General features: G+C 32.0%; 2 protein-coding genes across 3 annotated transcripts; one reads left to right on the top strand and one right to left on the bottom strand.

The window, feature by feature from the left end:
• Window positions 1-257: 257 nt before the first annotated feature.
• LOC107923183 (pentatricopeptide repeat-containing protein At1g06140, mitochondrial) lies at window positions 258-2,708 on the bottom strand. The gene has a single exon (XM_016853402.2). The coding sequence runs from the start codon at window positions 2,656-2,658 to the stop codon at window positions 964-966; it is 1,695 nt and encodes a 564-aa protein (XP_016708891.2). The 5' UTR covers window positions 2,659-2,708; the 3' UTR covers window positions 258-963.
• Window positions 2,709-10,868: 8,160 nt separating this feature from the next.
• On the top strand, window positions 10,869-13,087 carry LOC107922907 (bet1-like SNARE 1-1). Of its 2 annotated transcripts, XM_016853114.2 has the most exons (6): window positions 10,869-11,177; window positions 11,344-11,451; window positions 11,838-11,985; window positions 12,462-12,518; window positions 12,612-12,671; window positions 12,824-13,087. In XM_016853114.2, the coding sequence occupies exons 2-6, from the start codon at window positions 11,438-11,440 to the stop codon at window positions 12,911-12,913; spliced, it is 369 nt and encodes a 122-aa protein (XP_016708603.2). In that variant the 5' UTR covers window positions 10,869-11,177; window positions 11,344-11,437; the 3' UTR covers window positions 12,914-13,087. The 2 variants fall into 2 exon arrangements, with proteins under 2 accessions (XP_016708603.2, XP_016708604.2); XM_016853115.2 differs by lacking the exon at window positions 11,344-11,451 and having other exon boundaries at window positions 11,006-11,177.
• Window positions 13,088-15,760: the final 2,673 nt, after the last annotated feature.

Genomic DNA, 15,760 nt, shown 5'->3' with positions numbered 1-15,760 from the left:
GACTAATTTAATACAGCAACTATAAGTTAATATATAAACTTGGGTGGTTATAAGTCAAACTATATCCAACATTGGCTTCTGCAACAATTAAGTTAGGTGTCTGCCTGGACATGTTCAGGAAGTAGTACTTAAAACATTATTCTTTGAAATGCTGAATAATGATGACTTTATCCAGTAGAAGTTGCGTTTATAATTCTTTAAATGAAATACCCCTCAATTAACTCAATAGTATTATTGCCGAATCATAAACAAACAAATAAATAAATATTAATGTGCTTGGCTTCTTCCACAATCTAAGCAAAAGTTGTAATATGAAAACAGGAAAGGAATATATACTTAATTCCAAACAATTGAATTAAACCTTTTGCTGAGCAACTTAGTTGGACAAATGACATAGCATATAAAATAACTCATACTGATTCAATGACAACATATTGTAAACTAGTATAAGGAACTGATTTTAGTGTCTCTCATTTGCCATATCAAATTCTAAGTCAACTGAAAACAAACTCAGCACCCTTTTTTCTTTCTTTTGAGTGGTTGGCCTAGCATTTTCTCTTACCATTCAATGGTGGGCAACTCCGAGCAGGCCGCACAACGCTTTAACGAAGCTCTGAAGAATTCTTTTTTCTGACAGTGGACACTGTTTTATTGCATCAATTATTCATAAACAAATACCTCCATGGTCAGTTTAGCAGCAGTTCTTATCTGTAGTCCTTAAATGGACAAAGACCATTTTGAACATGATGAAATATCTTAATCCTTCCATGAAGTCATCTTCCCTGCAACTGCATGCTGTGTGACAATCGCCACATATTCTTAAGTTTTTAATCATGCTGCTGGGCATTCCATCTCTATTGTTCATCAGCTCAGAAATGATTTCTCATTTCCCACTATGGCCATAAACAACTTCTTGTTTGATCTCATAATCATTACGTTTGTGTTTATGTAAGTTAATCAATACTAGGCACTAACGTACGAGCAACTTCTTCCCCGATTCAATTGCGGTAAATCCGACACACTTACACAGTCTCTTATTGCCAATTTATTTCTTATTTTCTTCACCGATTCCCACCTGCCAGCATCAGCATAGATGTTGGAAAGCAAAACATAAACAGAAGCCTTATTGGCATCCAAACGAAGGAGCTTCTTAGCTACATTTTCAGCTACTCCAACCCTTCTATGCAATCTACATGCATCCAACAAAGCCCCCCAAACACTAGCACCTGCTCCCATAGGCATGCTGTGGATGAAGGATAAAGCTTCATCAATTTTCCCTGCCCTTCCCAATAAATCTACCATACATGCATAATGTTCCTCAGTTGGAACAATCCCGTAATCTTGAGTCATTGCTTTAAAATATTTCCATCCTTCTGCAACCTTTCCTGAATGACTACAAGCTGACAGAATCGAAACGAATGTTATGGAATTAGGTACTTGGTTTTCTGATCGCATTTGATCAAAACAAGCCAAAGCTTCTGAGCATAAACCATGAATTCCAAAAGCATTAATCATTGCACTCCAAGAAACAACATTCTTCACTGGCATCTGAACAAAAACTTTTTGTGCCATTGCAATAGAACCACATTTGGCATACATGTCTATGAAAGCAGTGTAATTTAGATCATCCAAGTCAACCCCTTTTCTTATCATGTAATCATGAACACTCTTTCCTTGTTTCAAAGACCCCCCAAAGGAGCAAGCAAGCAGAATGCTAGCCAAGGTAGCTGAGTTTGGAGTTAATAATGGCTGTTGCAGCATCTGTCCAAACAAGGCAATAGCCTCCGAGCCCTTCCCATTTTTGGCCAATCCAGAAATCATCGCACTCCACGAAACCACATCCCTTTCATTGGCCTCTTCAAACAATTTCAGCCCCAAATCAAGCAAACCACATTTCAAATACATATATATAAGGGACGTTTGCAAGAAAAGACTGGAACCAATGAAGTTCCTTTTAATACACAAACCATGAAACATCTTGCCTTCTTTATCAGCCAAAACGTTTCCGCAAGCTCGAACCAACCCTTCCACCGTAAAAGTATCAAATTCAAAATCCGATCTCTTCATTCTACGGAGTAGTTCAAAGACTTCCAATTCCTCAGAGAACTTCAAGTACCCTTCCATCATAGTACCCCAAAAAACAGAATTCCTCCCAGGAAAACCCTCGAACACCTTCCTAGCATCTCTAAGAGAACCCAATTGACCGTACATCTTACAAAGAGCCGGTGCAACATACGGGTCTCCTGCCAACCCAAACTTAAGAGCCAAACAGTGAATCAATTCCCCATCTTTCAGGAACGAGAGTCCAATGCATGCTTTGATTGCAAAAACTAAATTGAAGCTGTCAACCCCAACAATCTCCCTTCGCACTCGATTAAAAAGGCGTAAAACATCGAGAAAAAGCTTCTTGTTGGAATACCCAGAGATAATGGTGTTCCATGAATGGAGATTCTTGGAAGTGATGCGATCAAAGGTTTTCTGGGAAAAAAGCAGAGAACCCAAATGGATATAGGCGTCGGTGAGCCTGGATCCCAAAACGACGGATTCATTGAACCCATGGAGAACAATACGGGCATGGATTTGTTGGGCGAGAGTTAGAGTTTTGGTGAAAGGGAAAAGAGAGAAAAGGAGGGTTTTGGTGTGGTTTTGTGAAGACATGGTGGGAGTTATTTTTGGCAAGCGGGAGGATTTGTAGACTCTTTAAAAGAAAAAAGTTTTTACACAAAAGAAAGTATTTAAGAGAAATTTATTTTGTAATGTACAAGATATCTATATAAATAAATTTTCCTCTCTATTTATAGTGGGAATTAAAAATCCTATACTATTATATTTTGAATCTCGAATAGTGTTTCTGATAAGGATTCTGCTTTAAATGGATATGGTTGCTTCCACATCTCATTTGTCTTGTTGCTTCTTTAATTGCATGGTGATGGATGTTTTCACGTTGCATACTTGAGTTAATGGCCACTTCCATCACTGCTTCTATCATGGTTGCTTCCATCGCTACTTACATCATCATTGTTTTGATGATAGCTTCCACGTTGCAATACTTTTTTGTCTTCATCATGGATTTGATGATGACTTCCATGTTGCCAATTTTTATTGTTGGTATGTGGATTTTCTTTCTTTTCAGGTTGCCATCTTTTTTTACTTCAACCTTTTTGATTCATCTTCTTTGTTTAGAAATGATGAATTGAAGAAATATCTTGATAAAAAGTCTCCCATGTGTGTCTGATTTGCTCCAGAATATCATATGGGAAGTTTTCAATTTCCATGTCGGCTAACTTTTTTAGTAGTCGAATGGATTCTTCATCATTTTCTTCAATGATTCCAGAATGAAATGCTAATATCCTTCTTCCATCAATTCTGAATTTATATTCTTTTTGTTGAAGAAGATATTTGGCTTTAGCCGTTAAATCAATTCCTGCTTGGATCTGATAGTGGCTTAAATTATTTTGACACTAGTCAATTGTTGATGCCAAGTGTTCTTTGTCTTCATTAAAAGCAGATAATCGGGGGCTTCCGAGCATCATATGAATCTCCCAAATTTGATATGGTTGATAAAAATTTTCTTTTTCAGTAATACCAATAAAACTACTAATTTTGATATAGAAATAATAGAAAAAATCATCATTGTTTATGATGGTTTGTAGTAAGGATTTTACTACTGCTGGAAAATCTTTTATAAGATGAAAAGAAAGATTTTGTACGAGTATTCGTAACAGCCCAATTTTTGGGTCTAGTCGGAATAGTGGTTTCGGGACTACAAATCCGACGAGAAAAATTTTATTTTTATGGTCTACAATTTCACGAAATGATTTTGTGAAAATTTCGTTTGAAAATTTCGACGTTTGAGCACTCAATTTATTTAAAAGTCTAAATTGATATGTAATACCCCAAAAATTTTTACAGTAAGATATTATCTTTAATATAGTAAGGAAATAAAGTGAAAAAAAAGGAGAATTTTGAGTTATGACAACATTGGGAAGTATATTATGACATATTAATTAAATAAAGGATTAAATTGCAAAAGTGAGAAAAGTTTTGTTATCCAAGAGTAAATACTCAAAATTTGAGAGGTTAAAGTGTAAATATCAAAAAGTTGAAGGACCAATAGTGTAAATATTTTAAGGGTGGAATAATCTAGAACTAAGGAAAATGGATGAATTGGGACCAAATTGAATAGATAAGAATTATGAGGGACTAAATCGTAATTTTACCAAATTAAGTGATGACTCAAGGATGGAATTTTAAAAGATCTAAAGGGAAAAATGGTCAATTAGAAGAAAGAAAAATCTAGAAAATAATGATGATGTTGGATATATTTTAGATTAAATTAATAAATAAATATTAGTTTATTAATATTTTAATTTGATTTTTAAATGACATTTTATCATTTTATTATTATTTTATTTAGTATATATATATGGAAGAAAAGATGAAGAATCACCTTCCTTTCCCATGCATTTCACGTTAGAAGAGAAGAGAAGAAAGAAAGTTTTGCTTTCTTTATAATTTGGTCCTTCCACCAAAAATTTACCATTTTCACCTAGAAATCAAAAGAATTTCCATAGCTATCAAGAGAGAAAAATGTTAAGGAGACTATAGGGAGCTAGAATATCAAGTTAGATTTAAGAAACATAAGCTGGAGGAGAGAGAAAATCAAGTTAAAGATTGAAATCAATAGCACAAGGTAAGAACATCAAGATTCCAATATACTTTTGAGTTTGATATTATTGAAAAAGTAAGAAATTAATGTTAATGTAGAGTTTCATTATATAAGGTTCTATATTCTTGTTATGTTAGTAAAGGGAAATAAGAGAAAGTGATGGAAAATATTGAAGAGAAAGGAAAGGAAAGTGTTATAAATTTAGTTATCAACATTTTATACTAAAACAGTTTTGGACAGCAACAGTAGGTTAACTTTTAAAAATCACCATAAATCATATAAATTTAATTAGAGGATTAAAAAAATATGTAATTAAATCTTATTGAGTCTAGTTTCTCATAGAAGAAACGGTGTAAGTAATGGAATTGTAAATCATGAGATATAATTAATTTTGTGAGATAAGGTCAGAATGAATTTGGGTTCCCTTGTTCTGACTTGGAAAAATCATTAAAAATTGTATAAAAATAATTATTGGTTATAATTTATATATTTAAAATCCTTGATGAGTTTATTTTTAATAGAAACAAACGGGGACATCATCCGAATTCTATACAAAGAGATAATTAATTTTTAGTGAAGAGGGGTCGGAACTGTCGAACAGTGAAACAGGGAAACTTTAGAGAATAAACTGTACTTATTGGCTGAACCAAAAATTCTAAAGATTTTATGGTAACAATACATGTGAGTCTAGTTTCAGGTAAAATTAACGGATCTTAATTTGGAGCTCTGTAGCTTGATATATAAATAAATTAGTGGCTCAGACTCAGACAAACAACTTGAATTTACATAAAGGAAAATAGTGATAGTATGGATAATGTTGATTAAATGTGTTATACACATTAAGAATGAGGAATGGAGAGGAGGTGGAGGAAAAATTGGAAAATATATAAATGATTTGTGTGTAATTGGTAATACGCTCAATTATAATTGATAGACGATGAAATAGAAATGATGCATATATTTGTGCAGTATTGGTCATGGTTTAAGCTCATGTGGGAAAATAAAGTTCATAGTACGTGTGTATGGTATATTTGGTATATGATTTGGCATGAAGTAATGTCATGAATGGGTATTGAATTAACACATGTTGGTAAGTTTGATACATGAATAAATATTGTGATCATGAAAGGGGTGGTAAGGTTTAAATTATGAAATCTTTAGTGAAATGGTTTATTATGTGATTATTTCCAAAAAGAATTATGTTTCAATGCACTAGCTTGCTACTATAGTTGAACGATATGTTTATGTCTTGTGTGATATGCATAGGAAACGAGTGTGGAAAGGTAATGAAATAGTAAATTCATATGGCTGAACTTTTATGATTAATTGTTAATGTGGGAATGATATAATGTATCAATTCGTATATTGTTGTTGAATTATAATTATGGTAAAAATGAGAATAAGTTGAGATTGTTAGTTCAAATTAAGGGATACGCAGGATTGAGTACATACGTTCGGTAACCAGTGATGAATTGACGGATAAGTCCATGGTGGATCTATGGCAAAGTGTGAAACGTAGGTATGGTATTTCAGTGAAGAAAACCATACTGAGTTGTGAAAAGTAGATATGATATTTCGATAAAGAAAACCATATTGAGTTGTGAAAAGTAGGTATGGTGTTTCAGTGAAGAAAACCATACTGAGTTATGAAAAGTAGGTATGATATTTTTGTGAAGAAAACCATACTGAATTATAGCAATGTGAAATATTCAAGCAAATCGTGGCACCGGGCAAACGATGTACTCAAATCCGTAAGACGATCCTTAATTTGACAAGTATTTGTAGTACAATTGAAACTAAATGTTGGAATATAAGTTGACATCTGATATTGAGCTCGACTGAGAAAATTCATTATTTGATATTGTGGTTGACAGGAAATGTTACATTATATATATTGTGAAGAATTATAAAAACATGTTAATAATTTGAAAGTTTTAATTTTTTTAATGAAATTTTATAACTTGGTTCAATACGTTTACAGTTTATTTGTTCTGGTAATGCCTCGTACCCTATTCTGGTGTTACATTATATATATTGTGAAGAATTATAAAAGCATGTTAATAATTTGAAAGTTTTAATTTTTTTAATGAAATTTTATAACTCGGTTCAATACGTTTACAGTTTATTTGTTCTGGTAATGCCTCGTACCCTATTCTGGTGTTGAATACGGGTAAGGGGTGTTACAGTATTTCTCTTACAAATCCCCATTCAATACTGGTTATATCGAACGGTTTGTGATCCAATCTAAATTTCATAGTTGGAAAACTTCCACCTATAAAATTTGTAAAAACATAAGATTGTAGAAAATATTCAGAAAAAAGATTTTTGGAATTGAGCCTGCTGGTTACAGATGATTCTATTGATTTTGTTGAATATTTCTACCAGTAAAATCTGTCTAGATTTGTTATATAAACAGATTCTAAATACCTTATTCATAATAGGATTGTTTTTCCTTTATGAATAAAATATTAAAAATATCAAGAAGATTGTTTATCTCCTTAATATCCATGATATAGAGTTGGAATTCATCCCATTCTCTATATAAAATAGATTTTAGTAATAAATCTTCAGCTTCATTTTCCTTAGTTGTTTTTTCAACTAAAAATAATGAAAACTATGTAAGAGCTCTCCTGAAATTGGCTCTTTGATTTGAAATATGAGTTTTCTATATCTCGCTTATAAAACTATAAAATTCTAGTGATATACCAGGATTATAAAAAAATTTTATTTTTGAAAGATCTTTTGTTTCTTGAATTTGTTGTTGTTTCAACAAATTTTTTGCTCCCATAATAATTTCAGCATAACTGGTTTGTGCTGCCAAATTTTGATGTTGAGACCATTGTGATTGACTCACCTTTTTTTGGGTCAATGAAGAAATGTTTCCAATTGGTTGGTTTACCATTGGATATTTTAAAACATTTGTTCAAACTGGTTCGTTTACCATTGGATAAGACACATAATATCCCTAGTTAGGATAAAATGGTATTTAAGTAGGTACAAATCCTTTTTTAGAGTTTGATTCTACTTACCCTTTGTTGGGTTTTTTGTGAACGGTAGTCCATTCACCAACTATTTCTTGTAGAGTTTTTTACCTCTATCCATAGGGCCTGCTAAGATAATCAACAATTATTAGTAATAAATCACAAATATTTACTTACTAATAATTTATTGGTGTAAAGTTTTGTTACACTCAATATTATTATCTTTTATAAGTGATGTTTCTACAGAATTGTTTTCTATAGATAACCTTATAAAATTTTTATCAATAGTAAAAGGTAAATATTGACATATAAAATTATTTCCTAATAATATATCTCCCTGCATTTTAGGAAAACATAAAATCTTAGGAATTACAAATCTAACATTGTTTATGTAGATGGTATATTTTTGGCTTTATAATTAATTATGGTTTTATTATCATCTATACCTATTATTTTTATAGGTTTTCTCATTAATTCCCATTTTTCTATAGGAATTATATTTCTTTTGCAACTACTTATTGTAGCTCCAGTATCTATCAAAGTATTTAGAGAATATTTTTTATGTTTTCTAAATTCAAACGTAATTTCAATATTTATTCCAACACTTAATTTTTTATTAATTGTTGAAGTTTGAATTTCCTCCATTCTAGTGTTTCTAGAACTTGGTTCAGTAGGAAAAATAAGAATATGAACCGTTTTAATTCCTATTGGTGTACTGTTTGTACTAATCTTATCCTCTTCTTCTTCTGGTTGAGAACTAGAGGGTAAAATTAGTTTTTCATTTGTATTTGGTATACAATTATTTTTAAAATATAGTCTATTACCTGAAGACGTATATTTTATAGTACTTACTGGTTTAGAAGTACTATCTTTACTAATTTTTTCTATCATCCAGCCTTTTGGAATTGATAGATCCCTTAAATCTAATAATTTCGGCTGTATTTTAGTAGTAAACCTGTTTGGTTCAAAGAGTTCAATAAATTTGTTATTAATCTCTTTTATTTCTACTTCTGCCGTATTCGTATATTCATTAGTAGAAGTCAAACTGATTGCTAGATCTTCTACTAAATCATTTATTTCAGAATTTTTTGTTTGAACTTTAAGGCATAGACACTCTTCTATTAGAGGGTCTGTAATGGAAATAAAGTAATTTGGTTTAACTTTAAATCCTATTACACCTGTGTGTAGATTAGATTAAATTCCTCCAATAAGTGCTTTTATTGGGTTTTCAAATCTTTTATCTAAAAGAACCGCTATTATAGGAATATCATGACCTCTCCTAAATAAGACTCTAATAGTAATCATAATTATACCTAAGTGTATATATCTAACCTGAGGATATTTCTTTTTAATCCTCTTAATTTTATCTTTAGTAAATAGAGGAATTTCTGTTAATCCTCCATGAGTATCCTTAGCGACCGTGTTACCGCTAATTTTCTCTATATGTCTTTGAGTCCATATTTTGAACTTAGATATTTTATATATTTCTTCTTTAGAAATATGATTTTTATTAATTTTTTCTATTATTTCATCAGAAAAGTCTTTTTCTTCTTCGATTAAACTTCCTAGTTTAATATCCTGTTGTTCAGAATTATGAATTTCTTCTAATTGATTATTAGAACTACTTCCTATGTTAAACATAAATATATTTTCATCAGTATCAGTCTCAGATTCTAATTCTGATATTAATTTATATAATATTTCATTAGGATTTGTTTCCTCTTTATGACATATTTCTAAATCTTGTTTTTCAAGACTTTTATTTCTTTTTCTAACTTCTTTTCTTTTGTTAGAAAAGTTTTTGACTATATGACCTATCTTAACACTTAAAATATCTTTAAGTTTTCTAGAAGTTTTTATTCTAAAAGACTGACTATTAGTATAACCAGAAAACTTTTTATTACTTGGTTTCCATTTAACTAATTTATAGTATTTTTTTCTTTTTATGCCTATGATGAGTATTAGGTCTTAATGTTTTATATCCTAATAAAGTTTTACTAAATGATTTTCCTGTATTTTGAGGATTTAACTTATTTATAGTTAAGTTTTCTATTTTATTAGTCAAAATACTGGTTGTATTTTGATCAAAAGCTATTAGATAGTCATTTGTTTGAGTATCCGAATCTATTTTCCTTTTTCCAAAAGGATCTGTTGGTTCAGTATCCATAGGTTCAGGAATATATATATTTTCATCTTCAGATGAAGTGTTTTCTTCATTAGAATTATGACTAATGACTTTTATGTCTTCATCCTGATCTGTTGAAGTTTTTTCTTCATCAGATTGATAACTAGAACTACTGTCTGTAGTATCATATAGTTTAGCATATAATGATAATTAAACAAAGTAAATAGATCTTTATGTTTTTCATAAAGTTCCTCAATTAACTTTAAATATTCTACTTGTTCTAATTTATCATTACTATTAGTAAATTTTTCTTTCCAATGTTCTATAAGGGTTTTATAGGACTGGAAATCATATTTTTGTTGTTTTCCAAATTTTTTATGTTTTTTTTATAATTTTTTAACATAGATTTTTTTATAATTTTTAGAAGTAGATGATTCATCTGTTGAAGTGTTTTCTTCTTCAGATAAAGCTAATATTAGTTACTATTACCGTAATATAAAGGACCTAAATCTACATCAGATTCTATATTATTATTTATAACATGATCTAATTTATTATTAACATTAGTTAATATTTCTTTAGACTCACTATTTAAATTTAAATTTTTTACTTCACTTAAAATATTTACTTTTTCTTCTATATTACTAACCTTTTTATATAATTTATTAAAATAAAAAGAAGTCATATCTACAAAACTATTTATACCATTACTTAGAGATGAAATGTTGTTTTCATTTCTAGAGTCTATATGTGTAATATGATCACAAGTTTTATCTTTAAACTGACACTCAATTTGCTCCATAATATTTGTCTTTGGTACCTGAGACCGGCCTGTTATCTTAACGTCTTCACACAACGCCTAAACGTCCTCCCTGGACTCAACAATAACAAGAAACAGACTAATAGATATAGGTTTTGAAACAAATAACTGTGAAATAAATAAAAATGTAAATAAAAAATAGAAACTTACAATAAATATTACGATATTAAAAACTAAAAATATTATGCGACATTTTCAGCTCGAAACAAGCAAAGGTGATACGTGCATCATGAACATGCAACATATATGCATGTAATAGTTTTCCTTTGGTTTGGTAGCAAAAGAAAAACATGAGCTTAGATAAGGTCCTGAGTCTTTGAAAAGTTTAATGCATTAAATGAGTGAGAGAGAAATCAGTTTTCTAGGTTTACCCTTAATATCAGGGTCAACCCAAAAACTAAAATCCCTTTTGTTGGGCTTTATTTTCATTATAGCCCATTTGTTTATCTTCCCAATCCCCCTAACAAAGAAAACTCCCCAGATGAAAATGCCATTAAATCGTTCAAATTCTAATCTCAATTCCTGATTAGGATATATCCTTTTTCTTCAACAATTTGTCGGGTGCTACCTTAGCCTTAGCAGGTAATCTTTGCAGTTTCCACGCTCTTTCTTTTTTAAGCTATTCTCTTCAGATCCGAATTTATTCACTTTCGATTCCCCTTTTTCTCACTTTCGTGGTTTCCCATTCTCCACTTTTTGTTTTCATTATTTCTTGAACTAATTCCCTTCATTTCTTGAATTAGTGCAGATTTTAAAATTACCCAAACAGGTAAAACACTTTGTTTTTCACACTTGTTCGAAGAAGATTTATAGGGCTTTGGTTATCCCATAATTGAAGAAACATGAATCCTAGACGGTCAGTTTAATCTCTATTTGTGCGAATTTTCGTTACCCCAATGGTTTGGTCGCTTAAATTGCTTGATTAGATCTGTTTGTAAATAATTGGCATCTATAAGCTATTTGAAAAGTTTACCTAATTAGTTGCCCCATTCCATATATGTTTTATTGGTTTATCCATGATTCACATGTGATCCAAAGAAGGTGTTGCGATTATAGTGATGTTCTTACATCAAAATTTTCAATCTTTTTTTTTTAATGTGAACTTGCAATCTAATTATAAATCTGAAGTGATTGGATCATAAGTTGCTCTTTGGTTATCTATCTTGATTGTGCCTTCAGTTTGTGGAATAGTTATCCTTACGGAAATATTGTGGCAGTCTACTGAGATCTGCTTTCATGCAGGGACATGCGTAACAACAGAGTTGCCCTCTTCGATGGCATCGAGGAGGGCGGCATAAGGGCCACTTCTTCTTACTCGCATGAAATTGATGAGCATGATAATGAAAGAGCAATGGAAGGATTGCAGGATAGAGTCAATCTGCTGAAGAGGGTAAGTATGGTCTTCGGTGCTAATTGAACCCTTCTATCTCATGCCATCATTAATCGCATTGTTCGTCCGGTTTATCGAGCTATATAGTAAATAAGAGCTTCTTAATGAGCTTTTTTTAACTATTGAGAACCTGGATAAATGAGATTTTAGAATCTTGTCATTATATGTGATAGAAGGATCCTTTTACATTCTTGAATTCCTTGTCCTTCCCTTTTTCGCCGATTTAAATCTTGAAGCTCATTCTTTTAAAGAGTATTGAAGGTGGTATGCTCGACTTAAGTAATATATATGCAGTCTCTTGCACAAATCTATGTTTTATATTGCTATAGGCATTTCTATTATTCAGGATTTTTGGCTCTAGCATGTTTCAGGGTAGATTTTCAGCTTGAATCCTGATTCACTGACATGTTCTATGATATCATAATATAATATGTCCTGAATGTAACGCATATTCTGACACAATCTCACTTCTATAGCTTTCAGGCGACATACATGAGGAGGTGGATAGTCACAATCGCATGCTGGATCGGATGGTATGTATGCAGCAGAATAAAACTATCTTCCTCTGAATTTAATTGGTTTTTGATGCTGCTGATGTTAACATATGGCACATGGTTCGTAACTAGGGAAATGATATGGATTCATCAAGAGGAATACTCTCAGGAACCATGGACAAGCTTAAGATGGTATAAGAACTAGCAAACTCTTCTCTTTGTGACTTTGAATGGCATCTTTTGCTTGCAGTTTTTGTTTCTTCCTGTTAAGCGTGTGGATGTGTTTCTCTGTTTTGCTAAATCGATTGTTGATGTCATAACAATGAATTCGATCTGCCTTTCAGGTATTCGAGACCAAATCAAGCAGGAGAATGTTTACACTTGTGGCATCTTTTGTGGTTATTTTCCTTGTTATATACTATCTTACTAGGTAACTAGTCTGTAATGTATGTGATGTGATACAACTGCAAGCTTTATATAAGAATTTGGAAGACCCTTATTCTAGTACATCGTGTTACCGTGAACAATGCGCTTCCTACTTGTATGATATCGTGGCATGTTTGTATAAATATGTTTTGATGTATCAAACAAACAGGCCTTTCTTAGCATGAACTGGTTAGCAGTGACATAAACAATATGCTCATTCATCTATTCCTGTCAATGGCTGTCTTCCAATTTTCTACTTATAACTGAGCCACTGTCATTTGTTTCAATGTTTTAAATTTGAATTTTTAAGTTTTGAGTTCCGAGAAGCATTTTAATGATTCTTCATCCTAAAGGTTAAAGCAATTAGGTTGTATGGTGGATTTTGACCCAGAATCACATCAATGCAAAAAACGAGACCTGCAATTACGGGAGGTCAAGTCATTAACTTCGAAGTTGATTAATCCTTTTTCACTTTCAATGAGATAGTAGAGATTGGCAGGATTCATCTAGTTTCCAATTTCAAAGCTTTACCGTCCCAATAATTCCGCCTAAATTTGCCAGTTTCCACGCCTACTACAGTCGTCACCCGCACTGATTCTAATTCTATCTGCTGTCGATACTTGAAAAGGATAAGCCTTTGAATGGTATGACATCCACGATAAGTTTTTTTGACTTTTGGTAATAAAAAAAAAAAGGGAATCGAGCGCATGCCTGTAACGTGGCAAAAAAGGAACCCACCTGACACCCTTGGGTCTCATATATATACTATATAATTAATAACATTAAGCAATATCAATTATAGCTCCTCCTAGTTAACTAGCACCTGGCTTGTTTATGTTTTACTTCACTTAGCCAGAGTTTTAGTTCAGTCATGTCTAATTCAATAAGATAAATAAAACAAAACCTGGGTTTTAAGTAAGATTTGATGGGAGTCTGCCCACAAACTAACTTTGATGAAGTGCCGGCCCCGGCCAGGCTGAAATTTTCGAGCTCAGCTTTGACAATTTTGTTCACTTAGTCGTAACAACACTTTTGTAATTGCTACTTAAGATACAATTCTTCCCTCTGCTGAAACCATCTTACTTTCTTCATTTCTAAACATCCACAATAAATATTTGCTTTGTTTGGTTGCTAATTACGTGTTGTGGTAGAACATACATTTAACCTTTAGGTTCCTCCAAGGGGTTTTTCTCCCATTGTTTTCTATTTTCAGGTTCAATATTTTAGCCTCACGCAAGCTGCTGATTTTATTGCAACAGTGCTTTAATTTGAGCCAAAGACTTTTTCATTTGTCAAAGGAATTCAGGATTCCAATCTTAAACTCAAACTCTATAGATAGTCTATTCATTTGAAAGTTACTTAACAACAAATTAATAGAGATGAAGTTTGGATTATTGTTAAAATTGAATAATTGTGACAATGTGATATATCAAACTCTTTTAACAGACCAAGAATTATAGAAGATATTTTGCACTACAATGTTAATTTGACATTTTGATTAAAAATGCGTAACTGTCAATCAGCTATAACTTTTGAAATTATGTAAATTGATTGCTGTTAAACTAGCAAGAAAATGAATAGGTGCTGCTTTAAGGGTAAGAATGCATGGTATTTTTTGTCTTTGTATCAGCTAAAATTAGCATATACTCATCAACTTATTCATAAACAACTACAGCCTCTAATTGTGGGGGGGGGGGGTTGAGATCTCCATTGATTCACCCATTGAAAGACCAAATCAGCTTAAAGTTTTTAGCAACTTTACATAAACAGTAGAGGCACTGATGATATAAAGTTGGCACTAAATACGGAAATGACTTGCAGCTGTCAGCTTACGGTGCTGTCACAGTGGAAATATAATACAAACAGACGCATGATCCAGTGAAATCAAAGAGACATTCTTGATGTATAGCCTACTGAATCTCCTGAATTCCATAAGGTGACAAGAAATGATGATTTATTTGTTGGATACTGCCAGTTCAGATATGACAGAAAGCAGAGTCTAAAAGAATTCGTCTAGGAACATTTGTAGTGAAAACCCACTTAATTCACGACAGGATGGGAGTAATACTCTTTGCTTTTATATTCATCTGCTTTTCTTTTTCACTCGATTTGATTGACTACCCCACTCTTATTTGATCATTAATGCTACTGATTTTACCACAACTCTACCTGTTTTTTCCCTCGATCTGTGTAAAATCTAATTTCAATCTCCATCGATATGTATATATTTCTTATTTATCTTAACATCATGAAAATTTTCTCTCTGTAGTATGCATATATGTATATATATACTCTAGCACTATCGTAAATCGTAATATGCCTCCAAAATGATATTTTGGTTAATTGAATAAGATAAGCGGACAACTCATGGATGTGTGTTTGAAGGTGGAGGAGATTGCTGGATCTTGCTGCTGATGACCATTCAACCCTACATGTGGTGTTACTTTTTCAAATTGTTGATTTGCTTTGGCTCTCCGGAGGGCACATATGGCTTGACACGTCAAGGTTACATCAAATTCAATATTATTTTTTGTCTCTCAGTTCTGCTAATAATCTCGGAAGCGCTTTAAAGTAGCTCAACAGGCAGAAGGCAAACTTTTCACTTTACTCATGACTAATGGCGTATAAGTTATTTATGCGGAACCCGTAAGGCTCATGACAGAACTGAGTGACGTCAATACAAATTTCGGACTTGCTGGTGTACCTTTCGACCTATGAAATCATAGGGCTCTCAATAGAGTTTAGGCACATCAACACAAACACAAAAAATAATTTTACTTACATATATGTACCACATCTAAAGATCTATCAGAATATCTAACTGAATGTTGTTGGATCAAATTACAATAACAGTC

Source organism: Gossypium hirsutum, chromosome D11, assembly GCF_007990345.1.
Source record: "Gossypium hirsutum isolate 1008001.06 chromosome D11, Gossypium_hirsutum_v2.1, whole genome shotgun sequence".
Lineage (NCBI taxonomy): Eukaryota > Viridiplantae > Streptophyta > Magnoliopsida > Malvales > Malvaceae > Gossypium > Gossypium hirsutum.
Note: the sequence above shows the minus strand (reverse complement) of the source record. Positions and strands in the feature narration are given on the sequence as shown.

Bases quoted from the DNA above. Each gene is read 5' to 3' on its own strand.
- LOC107923183 (XM_016853402.2), bottom strand. From the start codon at position 2,658: ATGTCTTCACAAAACCACACCAAAACCCTCCTTTTCTCTCTTTTCCCT.
- LOC107922907 (XM_016853114.2), top strand. The intron at 12,519-12,611 runs GTATGTATGCAG...GTTCGTAACTAG, and splicing joins ATCGCATGCTGGATCGGATG to GGAAATGATATGGATTCATC. The intron at 12,672-12,823 runs GTATAAGAACTA...TCTGCCTTTCAG, and splicing joins CCATGGACAAGCTTAAGATG to GTATTCGAGACCAAATCAAG.